At 45.7% G+C, this 21,490-nt stretch overlaps 1 protein-coding gene across 2 annotated transcripts in view; it reads left to right on the forward strand.

Moving 5' to 3' along the window:
• Window positions 1-21,490, forward strand: part of GPLD1 (glycosylphosphatidylinositol specific phospholipase D1) — a 49,652-nt gene that overhangs the window by 26,405 nt on the left and 1,757 nt on the right. Inside the window, exons 15-24 of one of the 2 annotated variants that reach the window (XM_069957926.1) lie at window positions 676-786; window positions 8,061-8,135; window positions 8,259-8,415; window positions 10,195-10,336; window positions 10,769-10,859; window positions 11,122-11,215; window positions 14,195-14,371; window positions 18,526-18,686; window positions 21,034-21,060; window positions 21,134-21,184. In XM_069957926.1, the coding sequence (XP_069814027.1) occupies window positions 676-786; window positions 8,061-8,135; window positions 8,259-8,415; window positions 10,195-10,336; window positions 10,769-10,859; window positions 11,122-11,215; window positions 14,195-14,371; window positions 18,526-18,686; window positions 21,034-21,060; window positions 21,134-21,184 (1,086 nt within the window). Of the gene's footprint in view, window positions 1-675; window positions 787-8,060; window positions 8,136-8,258; window positions 8,416-10,194; window positions 10,337-10,768; window positions 10,860-11,121; window positions 11,234-14,194; window positions 14,372-18,525; window positions 18,687-21,033; window positions 21,061-21,133; window positions 21,185-21,490 lie in introns of those variants that run through there. The other variant, XM_069957927.1, reaches the window with a different exon arrangement.

Genomic DNA, 21,490 nt, shown 5'->3' on the forward strand with positions numbered 1-21,490 from the left:
AGTCTGATTTTAACTTTGTGAGGTACACAGGGAACTAATGTCATTATATATACAGTGAGTACACTAACTAATGCTGTAGTACCTTGAAGAATTTTCCTATAAAGTGGCCAACTCCTTTAAGGATGTGCTTTAAGCAGTTAATCCAGCACAATATACAGTATAGTAGCGATATGTAGTTGATAAACTCAAGAAACACCTACATATTGTATAAACACTAGAACTCAAACCTTACTGATCTCACTATTATTTCCTAAAAGCAGCTGCAGTCCGCCCATAGCATCCATTTAAAAACCATCTACACTGCCCACTAACATATTTGACCGGTCTACTCCAACTTTATCAAAGAGCAAGCACCTCAAAGCACAAGTTTGGTTTAGACCCTCTATTCTGAGACAGTGATGGTCAACACAGGTATGGAAGGAAACATATAATAGGTTAATAAGCTTTAATACCTGCAAAGGTTTACACTTACCATAAAAAAAAGAGTTGATTATCCACAATAAATAACTATATTTATTTGTATACTGCACCTAAATCATATAACAAAGTACATTGTTTATTATAAGTGGCTAAAAGTATCTGAACAAGGTAAGTTCATATACAAGGTAAGTATATGTAGAAACAAAGTCAAAGTTATTTGGAGTAGACAGCAATGCATTTACTTTTCCTCTACAGTCTGCTGGCAGATTCGGCTCTTCTGTGACTGTTTTGGACTTCAATGTTGATGGACAACTAGATCTGGCTGTGGGAGCTCCATCTGTTGGGTCGAGCCAACTTACATACACAGTAAGAGAATGACAATGGCTACACTAACAGGTAGCATTGTCATGGAGTCACTTCACATATTAGTGGTTCTATTGTTACAGCTGATCAAAGTATTTAGGCTTTTCTCAACATAGACTACAATTTAAACATAAAACACTGCCTATTAAATCTATAAAACAAGAGGAAACATTTATTTGCACTAATACTCAGTGAAGAAGTAAAACCATTTTTTTCAAGCTGACAACCTTGGAAATGAGTGAGTTTTATAGAAAGTCAAAATAATATAGACGTAAAAGTGTCAAATTGGCAAAGTTATTCATTATTAGGCTAGGTTGACACTGCGTTTTTGCAATCCGTTTTTTTTTGTGTGTGCATCCGTTTTGATCTGTTCTTCCATTGACTTCCATTGTAAAAAAAAAAAAATGGATCCGTTTTTCTTAACGGACACAAAAGTGTCCGTTTTGTGTCCGTCAAAAGAAAACGGATACATTTTGTTCCTTTTTTTTTTTACAATAGAAGTCAATGGGAAAACGGATCAAAACGGATGCACACAAATGCATCAGTTTTTTGCAAAAAACGGATAAAAAAAACGCAGTGTGAACCTAGCTTCACACAAAAGATGGACATATTCCAGAAGCCTAATAAAAGGGACTTTGCTCTTACACACAAATGCCATGCACAGAGGCAGCACACAGTGGCACATGTGTTACAATACTTCATGTATTTTACCTCAGTATTCTTCATCTTTTCTTCATCATACTTCATCTCAGTATTCTGAATTTAATGATGTATGTTATAAACAATTTCTTTAGGAATCTTATAGAATTTTTAAGAAAAAGAATAAAGTATAAAATCAGAGGCACACACACACAAATATCGCTTACTTAGCGGGTTAAAGGTGTCTTTATGCTATTTGATAATGTGTATAATTTAAAGGGGTACTCCAGCGGGGGGGGGGCACTTTTTTGCTGGGACCGGGGAGGAGGTGGGCGAGAAAAAAGACGTCCACTCACCTCCCCTGTTCTAGCGGCGGGTCCCGCATCGCGGCGCTCCGGTCCTCGGCCGCTTTCGGGTGTCTGACGCGGGCCTGAGACGATACGTCTCAGGTCCGCTGTAACGCCCGGAGTAGTGGATCCACTGGACCGGCACCAGCGATGGCACAAACCTCACCAGGGAGCGGAGTCTAAGGGGCCGCTGGTTTTCACCAGAGCCCGCCGCAAGGCGGGATGGACTTGCTGCGGCAGGCGACCCCCAGGTCGCTACCCCTGGCTTGGTTGCTGGTGTCGGCAGGCGAGGCGTGGCAGGAGATGGTACAGGCGATAGTCTGCAGATGAGAGAGCACGTGACTGGCTGGACACAGGAACAGGTGGAGTGACAGGGGAACAGGAACCAGGAACAGGGACAAGGGACCAGGTAACGGACAGGACTCAGGAACAGGGACTAGGGACCAGGTAACGGACAGGACACAGGAACAACAGGGAGCTGGGCCAAACGCTATGGGAAGCATGTAGAGGCTCCAACCCAGGGGACAGGGCATGCTGGGATTTATAGGGGAGTGATTGGTGCAACTACCAATTAGGAGCGCACTGCCCCTTTAAATCTGAGACAGCCGGCGCGCGCGCGCCCTAGGAGGCGGGGACGCGCGCGCCGGCCGGCACAGCGAGAGACAGGAGCGTGGAGAGGTGAGGCGCCCCCCGGGGCCGAACGTGTAGCAGCGCCGGGTCCCTGCACCGGGACCCCGGCAGCTGCATAAGATGGGAGGAGGTCGCGGCGGCGGCCCGGAGCATGGGACGCCGCCGCGGCCGTGACAGTACCCCCCCCTTTGGCCTCCCCCTCTTTCTAACCTGCAGGAACCTTTTGATGAGATCTTGGTCCAGGATGTTAGCCTCGGGTTCCCAGGACCTCTCCTCAGGACCAAATCCTTTCCAGTCCACCAGGAAGAACCTTCTACCTCTGACAGTCTTCATAGCCAGAATGTCCTTAACAGCGTAGACGTCGTCAGAGACGGCTTGAGGAGCAGAGAACGAAGACCTATCGGAGAACCGGTTCAGGACCACTGGTTTTAAGAGGGAAACATGGAAGGAGTTCGGAATCCGCATAGTGAGGGGTAGGCGGAGTTTGTAGGTGACAGGGTTGATGCGTCTTAGCACCGAGAAAGGACCGAGGAATCGAGGGCCCAACTTGTAGCTGGGGATCTTGAGTCGGACATATTTGGCCGAGAGCCAGACTTTGTCACCTGGGAGAAAATTCGTGGCAGGTCTCCTCTTCTTATCAGCCTGGTCCTTCATGCGTTCCGAGGCTTTGAGTAAGGACTGTCGAGTTTGTTCCCAGATCGATTGCAGGTCAGATAACAACTCCTCCACGGCTGGGACTTCAGAGGATGGAGAGAGAGGCAGAGGAGGACGAGGATGATGCCCGTAGACCACATAGAAAGGGGACTTGCCTGTGGAAGTCGAGTCCAAGTGGTTATAAGAGAATTCTGCCCATGGGAGTAGATCGGACCAGTTGTCTTGGCGGCTTGAAACAAAATGGCGTAGGTAGTTGCCCAGAATCTGATTGACTCTCTCCACTTGCCCGTTGGTTTGAGGATGGTAGGCCGATGAGAAGTCCAGCTTCACTTGGAGTTGCGAGCATAGGGCACGCCAAAATTTAGAGACAAATTGAGAGCCTCGGTCGGACACAATGTGAAGAGGAAGTCCATGCAGGCGAAAGATGTGTCGGAAGAACAACTGAGCCAGACGAGGAGCAGAGGGCAGACCAGGAAGGGCCACGAAGTGAGCCATTTTAGAAAAGCGGTCCGTCACCACCCAAATAACTGTATTGCCCGCAGATGGAGGTAGGTCAGTGATGAAATCCATCCCAATGTGGTGCCAGGGATGATCCGGGACTGGCAAGGGCAATAGTAGGCCGGCAGGTCTTAGACGGGGAGATTTATTCCTGGCACAGACTGCACAGGAAGCCACAAAATCCTTGACATCCTGGAGGAGATTGGGCCACCAGTAATGACGGGAGATCAATTGCCCGGTCTTTTGGGCTCCTGGATGCCCGGCTACCAAAGAGGAATGCCCCCACTTCAAGATGCGTTTACGGAGTGCGGGACGCACATAAGTCTTCCCGGGAGGCAGTCTCTGCAGAGCAGAAGTGGCAACTGGTACTAGGCGGTCGGGAGGTATTATGTGACGAGGAGATTCCTCTTGCCCCATGACATCGGATGCTCGGGATAATGCATCGGCCTTTAGATTCTTCTCGGCTGGACGGAAGTGGATGGTATAGTTGAACCGAGAGAAGAAGAGGGACCACCGAGCCTGCCTGGGATTGAGGCGTTGAGCCGATTGGAGGTAGAGGAGGTTCTTGTGGTCCGTGTAGATGTTAACCGGGTGTTTAGCCCCCTCTAATAGATGACGCCACTCCTCCAGTGCCAACTTAATGGCCAGGAGTTCACGGTCCCCAATGGTATAGTTCCTCTCGGCAGGGGAGAAAGTCTTAGAGAAGAACCCACAGGTTCTGGTCTTGCCTGATGTGTCCCTTTGCGAGAGAACGGCTCCTGCGCCCACAGAAGAAGCATCGACCTCGAGAGAAAACGGCCTGGAGACATCCGGGCGGACTAGGGCAGGAGGGGAGGCAAAGGCAGACTTGAGGCTATTGAAGGCTTGTTCGGCCTCTGGAGGCCAACGTCTGGGGTCCGCCTTCTTTTTAGTGAGAGCCACAATGGGTGCGACCAGGGTAGAGAAGTGAGGGATGAATTGCCGGTAATAGTTGGCGAAGCCCAGGAAACGTTGGATAGCTCTAAGTCCCACAGGGCGTGGCCATTGAAGGACAGCTGCGAGCTTGGCTGGATCCATTTGTAGGCCCTGATCGGAGACGATATAGCCAAGAAATGGAAGACTGCGCTGATGGAAAACGCACTTCTCAAGCTTGGCGTATAGATGATTGGCCCGTAGTCTTCGTAGAACCTGACGCACTTGTGCCACATGAGTCTGCTGGTCCGGGGAGAAGACCAAAATGTCGTCCAAATAAACAATGACGCAGACATAGAGGAGGTCTCGGAAGATATCGTTCACGAATTCCTGGAAGACCGCTGGGGCATTGCATAGGCCGAATGGCATGACCAGATATTCGTAGTGCCCATCCCTGGTGTTGAAAGCGGTCTTCCATTCGTCTCCCTTACGAATTCGGACCAAGTTATACGCTCCCCTGAGATCCAGCTTGGAGAAGATCTTTGCTCCACGAAGACGGTCGAATAGTTCCGGAATAAGCGGAAGAGGATAGCGGTTCTTAACGGTCACCTTATTTAAACCCCGATAGTCTATGCATGGGCGGAGGGAACCGTCCTTCTTCTGAACAAAGAAAAATCCGGCGCCAGCTGGAGACGTGGATTTGCGGATGAAGCCCTTTTGTAAGTTCTCCTGGATGTAGGAGGACATGGCTTCAGTCTCGGGCACAGAGAGAGGGTATACTCGACCACGTGGAGGAGAAGACCCAGGAAGGAGGTCTATAGGGCAATCATAGGCCCGATGGGGTGGTAGTGAGTCCGCCTCCTTGGCCGAGAAAACATCGACAAAGTCTTGGTAGTCCTCCGGTAGCCCGGATAGAGGCTTGACGCAAGCAGGTGACCTTGTAGAGCACTTGGGTTGAGGAGATCTCAGACACCGGTTATGACAGTCCTGACCCCAGCTGAGAACCTCCCCCGTTCTCCAGTCCAGCTTAGGGGTATGGATTTGCAGCCAAGGAAGCCCCAGCAGGAGGTTGGAAGAGGAATGGCGCAAGACATAGAAGGAGATCTTCTCCTGATGTAAGGCTCCCACCTGGAGGACTAGGGGTGCCGTCTGGCTGTACACCGCTTCGGTAAGAACCTCCCCCGTAACCGAAGAGATAGACCGGGGTTGGGCTAGCTGGATCACGGGTAGCCGCCATCTTTGGACCAACGAAGCAGAGATGAAACTGCCAGCAGAGCCAGAGTCGATGAGGGCAGTAGTCTGGAAAACTTGCCCAGAGGGTGTCTGGATGGAGACGGGCATAGTCAACCTTGGAGAGGTGGCATTCACACCTAGGGAGGCCTCTCCCACCGGACCTAGGTGCGGGCGTTTCACGGACGCTGAGGGCGTTGGGGACATCTCTGTCGATAGTGATCCGCGCCACCGCAATAGAGGCAGAGATTCTGGTCCAGTCGACGGTTCCTCTCATCAGTCGTCAGGCGAACACGTTCCACCTGCATAGGAACCTCTGGAAGCGACTGGGACATAGGAGCAACAGGATTCTGGAACACCGGTGCCAGCCGAGGATGGCGACGGGGCAGACTCAGACGCCGTCCTTGCCGAACCTCCTCCTCTCTCTCGGAAAACCTGGTGTAGACTCTGGTAGCCAGTAGAATAAGATCGTTCAAGGAGGTAGGCAGATCCCGGGCAGCGAGCACATCCTTCACTTGGCTGGACAGGCCCTTTTTAAAGGTGGCAATCAGAGCGGCCTCATTCCAGTCTAGTTCCGCAGCCAGGGTGCGGAACTGGATGGCGTAATCACCAACGGAGGAAGTCCCTTGGGATAAATTGAGGAGAGCAGTCTCAGCCGAAGACGCACGGGCAGGTTCCTCAAAGACCGAGCGGAACTCGTCCAGGAAGATTCGAAAATTGGCAGCAACCGGATCATTACGGTCCCATAGTGGCGTGGCCCAGGCCAGAGCTCTTCCCTCCAATAGGCTGATAATGAAAGCCACTTTAGAGCGCTCGGTGGCAAACTGACTGCTTAAAAGTTCGATGTACATGGTGCATTGGGTCAGGAACCCTCTGCACAACTTGGGGTCACCTCCATATTTACTTGGGAGAGCCAGTCGTAGTTTTGAAGAGGCTGCCGGAGGTGATGACTGCTGAGCTGTGGTATGCTGTTGAACGGCTGCAGTCAGTTGTTGAATCAGCTGTGACTGTTGCTGAATCTGTTGAGCCTGTAGGGCGACCACTCGGGCTACCTCGCGGATATCAGGCACCTCGCCGGGATCCATGGTTGGAGCCTACTGTAACGCCCGGAGTAGTGGATCCACTGGACCGGCACCAGCGATGGCACAAACCTCACCAGGGAGCGGAGTCTAAGGGGCCGCTGGTTTTCACCAGAGCCCGCCGCAAGGCGGGATGGACTTGCTGCGGCAGGCGACCCCCAGGTCGCTACCCCTGGCTTGGTTGCTGGTGTCGGCAGGCGAGGCGTGGCAGGAGATGGTACAGGCGATAGTCTGCAGATGAGAGAGCACGTGACTGGCTGGACACAGGAACAGGTGGAGTGACAGGGGAACAGGAACCAGGAACAGGGACAAGGGACCAGGTAACGGACAGGACTCAGGAACAGGGACTAGGGACCAGGTAACGGACAGGACACAGGAACAACAGGGAGCTGGGCCAAACGCTATGGGAAGCATGTAGAGGCTCCAACCCAGGGGACAGGGCATGCTGGGATTTATCGGGGAGTGATTGGTGCAACTACCAATTAGGAGCGCACTGCCCCTTTAAATCTGAGACAGCCGGCGCGCGCGCGCCCTAGGAGGCGGGGACGCGCGCCGGCCGGCACAGCGAGAGACAGGAGCGTGGAGAGGTGAGGCGCCCCCCGGGGCCGAACGTGTAGCAGCGCCGGGTCCCTGCACCGGGACCCCGGCAGCTGCATAAGATGGGAGGAGGTCGCGGCGGCGGCCCGGAGCATGGGACGCCGCCGCGGCCGTGACATCCGCTCAGCCACTCAGTGACAGAGGCGGGATCTGAGCGGACTTGAAACGGATCCCGCCTCAGTGACAGAGGTGGGATCTGAGCGGACTTGAAACGGATCCTGCCTCCGTCACTGATGTGGGACCCGCCGCTGGAACCGGGGAGGTGAGTGGACGTCTGTTCCCTCGGCCACCTCCTCCCCAGTCCCAGCAAAAAAGTGCCCCCCCGCTGGAGTACCCCCTTAACTAGTAATTGGTGTCTACAATTGTCTTAGCATCTAAATATTCATACACATTAGATTCCACTACAGATCTATAGATGCTAAGAATTACAGTTGTAAGATCTGCCATTTGTTGTGTGTAACTGCCTGATGGTCCAACAAGTCAATCACACATCTAATCTTATTTTGGTGATTTTCTTGTTCTTCTTGAACATTGTGTTTTTTATGCTTTATTTGTAAAAATGGCACAGAGAATTGAATAATTGTAGTAAAATAGCCATAAATAAATAAATTGCAGCATAAACACTTCAAAAACGCAATGTGCATACACAGCCCAATATGTGTTATTTTATACGTTTGCTGAATTTAATGAATTGAACATTACTTGATTCTAGGGTTCTGTATATGTGTATTATGGATCAAAGGAAAAAGGTTTTTCACCTCATCCAAATGTCACCATAAAATGCAGTGTAAGTAATTCTGAGAAATGCAGCCATTACAACACTGAACTGAAATAATTCTGTGGACAATATTATATATCTACAGTTCCATCTATATCTCAGTAAATAAAACGTGTATTATTTACAATGCAGCTTTCATACTGTAACTTTGGATGGACTCTACACTCCGCTGATATGAACAGAGACAAGAAGCTTGACCTCGTAGTCGGTTCACCTTATGCGCCTGGTGGAGGAAAGCAGAGAGGTTTGGTGGCTGCGTTTTATGCAAATCATACAAGATCCTTAAAAGGTGATGAAGGTCATAACATTTGGTGGCTCATGGAAGCATCTCTTGGGAATTTGCCCACAGGTGTTGTAGCTGGGCCTGTAGATCCTTTGTATTCATATTTAGTTAAAATTGCCATTCCACATGGTTCCATAAATGCTTGGTCATAAATCTGGTGCCTGGGCTGGCCAAGGAGGAAACCCTTGCTGTGTGTATGTGATCATTATCCTGCTGAAAAATGCCTGTTGGAAGCCCTGCCATGAGAGGCTGCAGGATGTCCAGCACTTATAAGTCTCCGTGTATCACTATTAGGGCTGTTGTATGTCATGCCTCCCTAGATCACCACACCAGCAGATGGGGCAGTGTATGGCTCCACAGAAAAAGCTGGGTTAAAGTACACAGCATCAGCCTTTATACCAAAACAGTGTCAGATCCCAAACAAAAACTGGATCCATTGGATTTCATGTTACCGACACTACTGCAAAGAAACATATTGGTGGCTGGCTGTCAATGGCAGGACAGGTAATGGGCGCCTTGACACCAAATTTCCTTCTGCAAAGTGCCTGGAAATGGACTGGGCAGAGACAGGGCTGTATAATGAAGGTTCCATCTTTGTCTAGATGAGGACAAGGAGGCTGTGGGAATATCTTATGCTTGTTGGCGGATCAAACCATCCTGTTGGCCTGTGGGTCATCTGGAAGCTGTTCCCCCTCTGTATGTACCCTCTTGTAACTACTGTTCTAAAGAGCTTAGGGCTCGGCCACACTAGCGTTTTTACATAAAACTTACGGATCTATTCATTTTTTGTAAACGGATAGCTAAAGACGGATTTGCTAATGGATGTCAACGGATGCAAATGGATAGCCAAAAATGTTAGTGTATCCGTTTATTTTATTTCCACTGTTTGTTTGTTTTTTCAGCTCCTCCCCTTCCCTCCCAGAAGAACGTTCTGTCTTCTCTCCCCTTCTGCGCATGCTCCAACTAGAAAACGGAATGGGACGGAAACTTGAACAACGGACGCAAACGGATTAACCTTCTGTTTTGATCCGTCACCATTGACCATCATTATAAAAAAAACGGATTGCATCGATCCGTTTAAGTTCCGTTTTTGAAAACGGAAAAAAAAATACTGCAAACACAATTTTTTCGTCCGTTCAGAAAAACGGAACTTGAACAGATTGCATGCTAACAGAGCACTATTTGGTCAAACGGAGCACAATAAAATATCATTGAAACCTATGGGGATTATAACGGACGCGACAATTTCCGTTTCGCTTTCTCTAAAACGGAAAAGGATGACGGAATGGTGCCGGAAGGATGAACGCTAATGTGAATGTAGCCTTAGTCAGAATGCCTCGATGATGGAAAGTTCATCGAAAGATGATGCCTCACTCTTTAAGTCTGTTAACAAGGCAAAACTTCTTCAAGTACATCGTAGAGGCATGTCTAGCAGCCAACAACCAAGAAGTATACTACCCAAAAGTAGCCTCTGAGAGCCTTTTTATAGGGCACCAATGGAAACACTGTTCTGCCCTCTTGTGGCAAGTATCCAGTCAGACCACACCTGCAGTCATTCACCTATGTGTCTGAGACGTAACTACTTGACAAGTTTTGCAGCATTCAGGCATTTCTATCTAAATTTTTTTGTCAGAGAGAGTATTTTTTTTGTCAGAGAGTATTTTTTTTGTCAGAGAGAGTATTTTATATAACACCAGTGCTTGATATGGTGCCTGGCAGTATATTTTATTTGCTTTTAAGTAAGGCACTGTGTAATAATGTACTGACTGGGATGTTTTTTCCAAGGCAGTTTATATGTGGAAGAAGCTGACTGGAGTATTTCTGGGGAGCACGACTATGCCTGGTTTGGTTATTCTATTCATAGTCATAAACACAAGAGTAAAACATTGCTAGTGATTGGGAGTCCCACTTGGAGGCCATGCAAAAGGTATTTCTTCAATGTTAGTTCTAAACATGGCAACTATAGGGTTACTGTTCATATTAGTTCATTCTATATTGTTCTACAACTTATAGATACTATACAACTATAACTGTCTATGTATGCTAAAATACACAGGGAAATCCACTACGTTACACAACAGTTTCTTACTTCACATTTTTTATAGGAGGGCATGTTGTTAGGGGGCTACCCTGGCTACCTATAAGTAAATAGTATCCAAGCAATGCAGCTAATAAACAAAGCATAATGTTGGGAACGGAGACCAAGAATCATGGCTAGATATAGCAGTTTATATATAGTACCTATATAAAGTATATTAGTACCTAAGAATGTATATAAGTACCTTTCCTTCTTTTATTCAGTAGTGGAATTTTCATTAATCAGAATACAGAATAAAATGTGTTTCTTATTCTCATACAGACCTTACTGTGAAAGTCCACAAAGTTTAGGGAAAACATATGGATTCTATCCGCCAAGTAAAGACACATCTTTCATACTGCAGGGAACGGAAGTAAGTTCTCTTGAATTACAATAGTTGATACATGCAATTCCATTACCACAGTTTATTTCCTGTAACTGAGCCCCACATATCAAGCATATCAGTGGAAATATAATGGCCATTCTACTTTCAATCAATATAAATGTAATGATTTGGAAAGTTATTTAACCCAAAAGGCGCATAGTGACTGGGCCAAAGAAAAAGCTGATGCTACTTTGTGCTGCAATAAAAAAAATTATTTACAAGACATTTACATTTGGCTAATGTTTTGTAGGACCAGAGTAAGATGGGCACATCATTTGCAAGTGGAACTTTGGCTGTAAATGGAGAAACCAAAAGAGTGCTGATGATAGGTGCACCCACACACAGTATGTAAATTATTTCAGGTATTTTCAGAAGAAGTTTGTATAATATATAAGCATTGATATACTACTAGACACTTAAAATAGGGAGTTTGCCTCTGTGCACACTGAGCTCAATCCTTTTGTGAGAACTAGAATGCTGGGAATATTTCTTGTTGTATATCTCCGACTGAAGGCCCGAACTATAGGCATCCATTGACTCAAATTGTAAAAAGGAAAAATAATGTGTGGTATAATGTGATTTCCCGGATTACCATGGTTAGCGGAAATGATTGTATCTCAAGAGCAAAACTAATAACTGATTCTAAAGCAGCCAAAATGTCAACCCAACATAAAGAATTACAGAAAAATAAGCAGATAACTACTACAGATAAAGCAATTTCTCACATATAAAAGTAAGAAAGAGCAGCTGAAAGTTGTAAATCACTTTCTATGTGGATGACAGGAGTTTCTTTAGTGTCCTGTACAGTAAAATTAAAGGGGTTATCCAGGGAAAATCTTTTTCTTTCTAATCAACTGATATCAGAAAGTTGTATAGATTTGTAATTTACTTCTTTTAAAAAATCTCAAGTCTTCCCATACTTATCAGCTGCTATATGTCATGCAGGAAATGTTGTTTTATTTTCAGTCTGACACAGTGCTCTCTGCTGACATCTCTGGCCGAGACAGGAACTCTGTCTCGGTTTTCTATGAATCCCCATAGAAAAACCTCTCCTGCTCTGGACAGTTCCTGTCTCGGCCAGAGATGTCAGCAGAGAACACTGTGTCCGACTGAAAAGAAAACATTTCCTTCAGGATATATAGTAGCTAATAAGTATGGGAAGACTTAAGATTTTTTTTTATAGAAGTAAATTACAAATCTATATAACTTTATGACACCAGTTGATTTGAAAGAAAAAGATTTCCGCTGGACAACCCCTTTAAGTTTGTTGGCATACTTTCAGCATCTAAGGCCATGTTCATATCAGCAAAGTGCCATGTGCAACACGTATATATGACAGAGAACCAGAAAAATGGTGAAATAGTATATACGATATGGTCTATATATTAATATACCCTGTACCCATAGAGATAAGAGTAAGTATTTTTCATCCATTCTCAGGGACCAGGAAATAAGGAATCCATTACAACCCATTATTTTCTAGGGTGCTATTCATACATCCAGTTAATTTGCATATCTGCAATCCGAGGCGGAAAAAAAAATAGGACATTAATAGGTCTTTAATTGCGGAACAGACACCCCAATAGAAGTCCATGGAGAGTGCAGAATTTTCAGAGAGTACATTGCAATCTGCAAAACCCTCCGAATCACTGATCCATTTTTTATAACATCACCAAGCTCCTCCTGCCAGAAATATCCTCCCTGATAGAAATGACTGTAAAATGGCCACCAGACGACCATCTTACCTTTTTTGGCTGGTTAGAACAGCTAATGACATCATTTTTGCCATCCTCTTTTTTTTTTCTTCACTACACCTTTTTTGCAGATCCGTAAAAAACAGAGTACAATATGGAAGACACTACGGATGCAATGCTGACGATTTTTTGCGGTTCACAGATAAAAATGAGAAGATCTAGATTTTCATCCTTAAAAACAAACGGACGTGTAAATGTAGCCTAAAAGGTGGTCTACGTGCATTTTGTATGATACAAAAATGTTAAGAAATAAGTACACATGAGGAATGGGACAGAAGGCTCATAGAATCAGGAATTGCTCCCCCCAGCTTTTTTTAACAATACAATGAAACTGTAATAATGCGGCACTGGTGCTGCTGCCTCTTCATGGTTCATTCTGGTGCATACTGCACAATGCCATACTTTTTTTTACTGTATATATCACGTTCACTCTAATACACTTTATCCAAAGTGCCATGTGAGACTGCAGCCTTTTCTATTTTAAAGCGACTCTGTACCCACAATCTGACCCCCCCCCAAACCACTTGTACCTTCGGATAGCTGCTTTTACTCCAAGATCTGTCCTGGGGACCATTCGGCAGGTGATGCAATTATTAAACTTGCAGCCATGTGTCAAATTGGCATGGCATAGAGTGTCTATGCCCTACCTTTGCACTGCCTCTCTATTACTCCTCCCGGCCCTCCTCATCATTAGGAACGCCCCATGGCAGCATTTCTCCTATTCATCGCCTGACTGAACAACTGCACAGGTGCCTTAACAATCCAACACATGTGCAGTGTTCACATAAGTGATGAATAGGAAAAATCCTGCCTGGGGCATTCCTTATGGTGAAGAGGGCGGGGAGGAAGGACACAGAGGCGTTGCAAGCCTAATGCACAGACACTTTAGGCCATGCCAATTTGACACAGGGCTGCAAGTTTAAAAGTTGTTTTTAGGACAATAACTGCATCACCTGCCGAATGGATCTTGGATTAAAAGCAGCTATCCAAAGGTACAAGCGGTTTTGGGGGGTCAGATTGTGGGTATAGAGTCACTTTAATCTAATTTCCCATCACTAGTCTGACTTTGCAAAAAAAAAATAAAAAATGCCACTCTACATTAACTCCTTAAAGTGTTACTGTCATATAAATAAAAGTTGTTAGTTCCCCTATGATCAAAACTTCTGACATGTCTACATGACAATGTTTACTTTTTTGTTTATTTTTAAACAGTAATGCTTTAAGGGGTTGGAAGTGGCGTGGAATTTTATGGCAAATTAAAACTAGTGAGTTTTATTCACTTTTATTGTTTTTAGGAAGGAGAAGTGACATAGGAAACTCTCTACCTTCAAAATACCATCGAAATGTACTGCAGCATCTACGGGGTTGAACAGCTGGGATCAGAGTTTATCTATGATCCTGACTGCTAGAACCAGAGTCAGCTTTTTCCCCAGAGTATACACCAAACCTAGGGCTCAAATGTAACATAAATGGAGCCTGATACTGATAAAATTATTTCATTTGACAAAAATAGAATACAAATATGATACTTCTTTGACATCATCTTTTGTTCTATTTGGATTGTTCCAGGCACAACATCCAAGGTTGTGTTTATCACAAGAGTGCTGACACATGCGGGTACAGCAGCACTGTATGAACTGACAAGAACCATTGATCCATCACCCCTCGGTACACTAAGAGGAGACAGAGAATTTTCACGTTTTGGAACCAAACTACTTTTAAGGGACCTGGATGAAGATGGTCTTGGTAGGACTAGATGTGTCTTTTATAAATATCAATAAGTGGTCTGTTAGAAAATATTACACAGGGTTTTAGGCACATAAACCATTGTATTATGATAACTAATTCAACTTTCTAATATACTTTGAATTTTAGTCCTTTCAATATAATTTCTTGCCATTTGTAAACAATGTTGACAATGTTGGTCCTAAACACTTAACCCCTCAGATATTCTGGTCAATACAGACTTTGGGCCCTATTACACCAAAAGATGTCTGACAGATATCTGACAGAGTTTTTTAAACGGAGAACAGGTCTTAAAGATAAGACTGAGATTTCTCTTCTTTTCAAATCCATTCTTGGCTTTGGCTGAAAAAAATCTGTAAAATAATCTGTCAGCCATTTTTTGGTGTTATGGTTTGGCATCTTTCGGCAGTGTTATCATTTGGCTGGTCTTCCTGAGATCAGCGATCTGTTTCTCTTACGCATTGGAGAAGGCAGAGAACGAGCAGCACAGCTGATCAAGGTGTAGGTGCCAGTGGCCCAGGTCCTGACGTCAGACCATATTCCTACGCATTAGTTAGAAATTGCTAAATGCAATAGGATAAGATGGACATCTAATGCATGGAGGGAACCCTGACATCCTCACAACAAACAAGTTGTAACATCCCGGATCTTTTACTTTTTTTTTTTTTTAGGAAAAAAGCCACTGCCATAGGTATTAGGCATTAAGTTGAACATGGCTATTAGAGATGAGATGAGCACTTGTTTTATCTGCGCTCCATACATCAAGCCACCGGCCTTTCAGCAATGCTCCGCTCCCTGACGCTCAATCTCGGGTGTCGGGGAAAAGCTGGATCCAATCCTGAGAAACTGGGAGAAGTTTCCTAGGATTGGATCTAGAATGTCCCAGCATCCTGGGAGAAGGGGCAGGAGCAGCTCTGAAAGGCTGGCAGCTTGATGAACGGAGCGCAGATCAAACAAAGCAATTCACTCATCTCTAATGGCTATTATAGTTGATAAGAGGCCCATGAGCTTTACCTCGCAGAGGTATATCACCCGCTGCCCACCCATGGAGTGGCTCAGGAGGTGTTAAATGCCGCAGTCAGTTGTGACAGGTATACAGTTAAAGGAGAAGTCCGGCGAAAATTATTTTTTTATATGTTATTACTTATGGAAAGTTATACAATTTTCTAATGTACATTAATTATGGAAAATGCTCATATACTGCTATTTCCCTTAATTTAGTGTATCAGGAAGTGTTAGAATTATCTCTGAAGCAGTGACGTCACGACCAACGGTGTAATTCCTATGGAGTGTCCAGCAGGGGGCGCTCTATATATAGAAGTCAATGAGTACCATTGACTTCTATATATAGTGCGCCCCTGCTGGACACTCCATAGGAATTACAGTGTATGTAATGTAATGTAATGTAATGTAATGCACTGTACTGTTGTGACTTTATGAATACATTTATGGAATACTTTGGGGAGCAAGTGTCCTTGCTCCCCAAAGTATCCCATAAATGTATTCAATGAATACATTTGCAGGGCACCGAGCAGGGAGGGAGAGAGGTGCCATCTACCACCCCCCCTTGCTCGGTGCTGGGAACATATACAAAGCACTACTCCCCCATTATCTACAGATAATGGGGGAGTAGTACCTTTTGCTATCCCTATCACCGCCCGCGCCGCCGCCGCCGCTCACACAGGGGCTGCTATTCATGCCCCCCGCCGCTCCCCCTCCTCCTGGCATCAAACTTACGATCGCGCCGCTGATTCCCCGCCGCCCGCGCCGCTCCTAACTACCCGCCCGCTCGCTCGCCCGCCCCGTTCCTGGCCGCCGCTCTCTGCTCATGCCGGCCGCGTCAGCCCGCCCCCACCCCGGCCGGGGACACCAGGAAGCGCCGTGCTCCCAGCCGGCATGAGCAGAGAGCGGCGGCCAGGAACGGGGCGGGCGAGCGAGCGGGCGGGTAGTTAGGAGCGGCGCGGGCGGCGGGGAATCAGCGGCGCGATGAATAGCAGCCCCTGTGTGAGCGGCGGCGGCGGCGCGGGCGGTGATAGGGATAGCAAAAGGTACTACTCCCCCATTATCTGTAGATAATGGTGGAGTAGTGCTTTGTATATGTTCCCAGCACCGAGCAAGGGGGGGGGGGAGGTAGATGGTACCTCTCTCCCTCCCTGCTTGGTGCCCTGCAAATGTATTCATTGAATACATTTATGGGATACTTTGGGGAGCAAGGACACTTGCTCCCCAAAGTATTCCAAAAATGTATTCATAAAGTCACAACAGTACAGTGCATTACATTACATTACATACACTGTAATTCCTATGGAGTGTCCAGCAGGGGCGCACTATATATAGAAGTCAATGGTACTCATTGACTTCTATATATAGAGCGCCCCCTGCTGGACACTCCATAGGAATTACACCGTTGGTCGTGACGTCACTGCTTCAGAGATAATTCTAACACTTCCTGATACACTAAATTAAGGGAAATAGCAGTATATGAGCATTTCCCATAATTAATGTACATTAGAAAATTGTATAACTTTCCATAAGTAATAACATATAAAAAAATAATTTTCGCCGGACTTCTCCTTTAAATAGCCAGCACAAGCAATCGCTTTTTGACGGCTATTTGAAGTTAGAACTGCTTTGGGCAGGGGTGGGGCGGGTCGTTGAGGTGACACTAGGGGGTATATGCACATGGCAGGCGCTCAGCTAGCCGCCCACCATGTTTTCTGCTGTATACTCTATGTTAATCCTGATATAAAGCCAATATTTTGCTCCAAATATCAATAGTAGAATCGATTTTTTTGGTGCATCACTAGTCCACCACAGAGTCCGTATATACCAGCCCCCAAACTTTTCACACAGGGGGCCAGTTCACTGTCCCTAAGACCATCGGAGGGCTGGACTATAAAAAACAAACTATAATCAAATCTCAGTGCAAAATGCCACAACCCCCCCCCAGTAAAAGCATCCCTATTTCTTTCCACCCCTCACCCAGCCCGCACTCAACCCCTCACCCAGCCCCCTTACTCCCCCTTCACACCCTCAACCAGCCCCCTAACTCCCCCTTCACACCCTCAACCAGCCCCCTCACCCCACTTTCAACTCCCCCCCCACTTCACCTTCACCCCCTCAAGCAGCATTCAAGCAGGTATGAGGGTTACCCCCTGTATGTAGGATCCCCTGCTGTGCCTCCATATAGTAATAATGTCCCCTGCATTGTCGTCCATATACTAATAATGTGTCCCTGCATTGTCCCTCATATAGTAATAATGCTCCCTGTTGTGCTCTCTATATAGTAATAATGTCCCCCATATAGTAATAATGTTCCCCTGCAATGTCCCTCATATAGTTATATTGTCCCCCTACAATCTCCCCATATAGTTATATTGTCCCCCTACAATGTCCCCCATATAGTTATAATGTCCCACTGCATTGCTACAAAAATAAATAAATAAATAATAATTATAGTCACCTAATACTGTCTTCACCTCTTCTGGCCTCTTCTCTCCTCTTCAGCCGGTCAATCGCAGGAAGGATCCCCCAGCAGGTTCAGCGACGTCAGAGATCATTTCCAGGTTACATCCGGGGCACCGAGGAGGCAGACGGCAGGGCAGACATCTCACACTGCTCCGGAGCAGTGTGAGATGTCTGTCCTGCCGCACGGACCACCGAACTCCCGCCCCGGATTTAAGCTGGAAATGATCTCTGAGGGATCCTCCGGCAGGGGCAGTGATGATGTCGCTACACCTGCTGGGGGATCCCTCCGGCGACTGACCAGAGGGATTCCAAGAGTGCGAGGGGCTCAGCCCGCCCGGGGATGACGACGGCGGCGGCATGGATGCAGGGCAAGAGCAGGGATAGGCAGTGGTGTGGAAGTGCGGCGGGGGCCGGATAAATAGCCTCGGTGGGCCATAGTTTGGGGACCCCTGGTATATACCTATGGACACAGGGGGTGCATTATGGTCACATGATCCTCCATGTCAGCCATGTTATGGACAGAATCACCACAGAGCAGGACGACACATTAGTAAGTACACTTACTAATACTGTAACCCCAACTCCAGTAAACAGTGTTCTGATGGTTAAGCCACTTATTCTTCTTACAAGGGCATAGAGTTGAATGGAAATTTGTTGAAGACATTATTTGTTAATTTGGTTTGCAGATGAAATCATTGTGACCTCCCCTCTAAGGACTGGTGACATTACCTCAACTATGTTTGGTCCCCAGAGTGGTCGAGTATATATCTATAATGGAAATATTACCTCTCCAGAATTGCTTACAGGAAAATGCAAGTCATGGTTTTCACCATGTCCTGATGACTGGGTATGAATATAAATTAAGATATGAAAATATTTGCTGGTACATTAGATCAGCATTGTTGCAAAAACCCTTTTCATGCTTACTTTCTACAACAACCAGTATTAATTATCCTACAAACTGTAATCAACTAAAATGTAAATTTCAGACAAGAACCCCAATACTAATTGAAGTGAGTAGTGAGGTGTCATAGGATATGTTCACACTAGTCTTTGTTAATACTTAATACAAGCAACATAACAGCTGTGTAAACTGAGGACTGAGGTGCATGTCATCAGCATGGCATGTGGGTGAAACCATACCTGTACTAAACACCTGTTCAATAGCTGTTTGGGGAGCAGAACAGGTAGGAGTTAAAGGTGTTGACTGGAGAGCAGTCTGGAGAGCAGAATAGGTCAGAATAGGAAGTTGTTTGTCATACTTGGTGCATACTCAGTTTACAGAGTAGTTCTCACACTTAAAGGGGTTATCCAGCGCTACAAAAACATTGCCACTTTTCCCCCTACTGTTGTCTCCAGTTCAGGTGTGGTTTGCAATTAAGCTCCATTTACTTCAATGGAACTGAGTTTCAAAACCCCACCCAAACTGGAGACAACAGTAGGGGGAAAGTGGCAATGTTTTTGTAGCACTGGATAACCCCTTTAAGCCTCCTCTGCTATTATCTAAAATTGATGTTACCGCTTATCTGGTAACACCAAAAGGATCACAGCAGGGAGCTTCCATCTTCAGCTTGCTAGGCTAAGGGCCCAGTTACACGGGGCGATAATTGGCCAAATCCGAGAATTATTCCTCAGTGTTATGTTCATTGGCTGATGGTGTCTTTAGGTCCGGAACTAAAATATTGTCGTGTGGCTGATGGCTAACTATTGATTAAACTGTTATTCATTACCTCTCCATGCTCCCGGTCTTCTCCTGCCCTCTGCTCTCTTCCTAGAGCTAGTCCTGGACAGTGATAGGCTAAGCAGCCTGTCAGCTTAGACAGGCCGTGGTTCCAGGAGTGAAAGCAGAGGGCAGGTGAAAACTGGGAGCATGGGGAGCTAATGAAAAACAGTGTAGGCCAAGGGCTGCTGTCTAATCGGACCCTAAACCTTTGTTTGAATACATTGGGGCATGTTTAATAATCCTTGGTGTAAACTTCCACCAAACAGCTTGTACAGATGAGCCTAATTTTCCACAGTGGCTCATGCTGTATAATAAATGTAGTGCTTCTGTAGTCTTGTCTTACTTTCTATAACATTTCACAATTCCAGGAGACACACTGAAGGAGGTAAGATGGTTTCTACTAGAGATGAGCGGACTTCTCAAAAGTTCGTTCTGACCAGACTTCCAGATTTTTTTTGACAAGTTCGCTTCGCCCGAATTTCGTATTTCATAGTTTAAAGCATCTATATGATACGGGGGTAGTGTATTTGGTTGAATTTAGGGCTCTACATGTCAGTAACATCATTAACTTTTCAATATCTCAAAGTCAAGTTTTTTTGTTTTTTTTTAGACTTTAATATTCACCATTACAGGGTCTATGCAAGAAATTCACCATTACAGGGTCTATGCAGGAAAAAGGATCCAACTATAGTACTTGTATATCTGTATAGCACTTTTTTTTAGAGTTTTATTCTACACACATGCACGAGGTATAGATTTGTGGCTCAGGAAAACACCTATGTCAAATACACTCTCGCAAGGGTGACAGTATAGTACTTCTATATCTGTATAGCACGTTTTTGTTCTGTGCACCCTTTGCTCTCCTATGCCTAATCTATCTTTCGCTCTCTCTCTATTTTTCTCTCTCAATCAATATGTTTCTCCTCTCTGCTTTCCTAATAATCTTTTGGTCTTTGCTTTTGTACAATATCTTCTCAGTAGTCAGTACAGCAGCGTAAAGCAGCAGCGTTTTGTCACTGACGAGCTCTGTGCACTGCTAACAGTCTCCTTCCTCTCTTTGCAGACTGCGTCATGCGGTCGCCCCTCTTAAAGCAATACCGACATCACACAGGGGGTGGGCTAGTGCAAGATCCCTGCTGATTGGATGTGTTCCGAGCATCATGGGAAAGCGCTTTTCCAGCCCGGAACACTTCCTGCTTTCTAAAAGCAAGAAGAAAAAATTTTTGGAGCGGACTTCCAAAAATCCGAATCCGACCGAACTCGGACTTTTGGAAAAATCCAAACCGGATCCCATACCGGCCGAACCGGTTCGCTCATCTCTAGTTTCTACATGTGACTTACACTAATGTGACAATCTACTATTTTGTCACAATTTTGCTGTTTCTGATGATAAATTAATAAGAAGAAAAACGGCCAGAGGCCAATTCTACAAACAGACATTTTGCTCTAACCATGTTTCTTTTCCCTCCAGGCACAATATGTCCTGGTTTCTCCAGAAGTAAGTATAACAACAGCTCTACTAAGCAAATGCTTCATTGCAATCTGTATATTAATCTGTATCAATATTTTAGGAAAAGGCAAGGTTTGGAAATGCAGTCATCACCCTCAAATCCAAGCATAAGGTAGGTGAAGCTCCAACATGGTTATCTTCAATAACTTTTTTGTGATTTAACCCCTTAGCGACTTTTTGTACTTTTGTTATATCTTTTCACCTTCAGACCCACATTAAGGCCAGTTTCACATGTAACGGATCCGCAGTGGATTTAACGCCACAAATTAGAAGCGTGAAATCCGCTGTGGATCCGTTATGTGTGAAAATGGCTAAAGTCCTATTTTTGCAACACCAACTGTAGTTTGCAATGACGGACTTAAAGGGGTAGTGCGGCGGTAAAGAAATATTCACAGAATAACACACATTACAAAGTTAT

The sequence above is a fragment of the Dendropsophus ebraccatus genome, chromosome 2, assembly GCF_027789765.1.
Source record: "Dendropsophus ebraccatus isolate aDenEbr1 chromosome 2, aDenEbr1.pat, whole genome shotgun sequence".
NCBI classification, from domain to species: domain Eukaryota; kingdom Metazoa; phylum Chordata; class Amphibia; order Anura; family Hylidae; genus Dendropsophus; species Dendropsophus ebraccatus.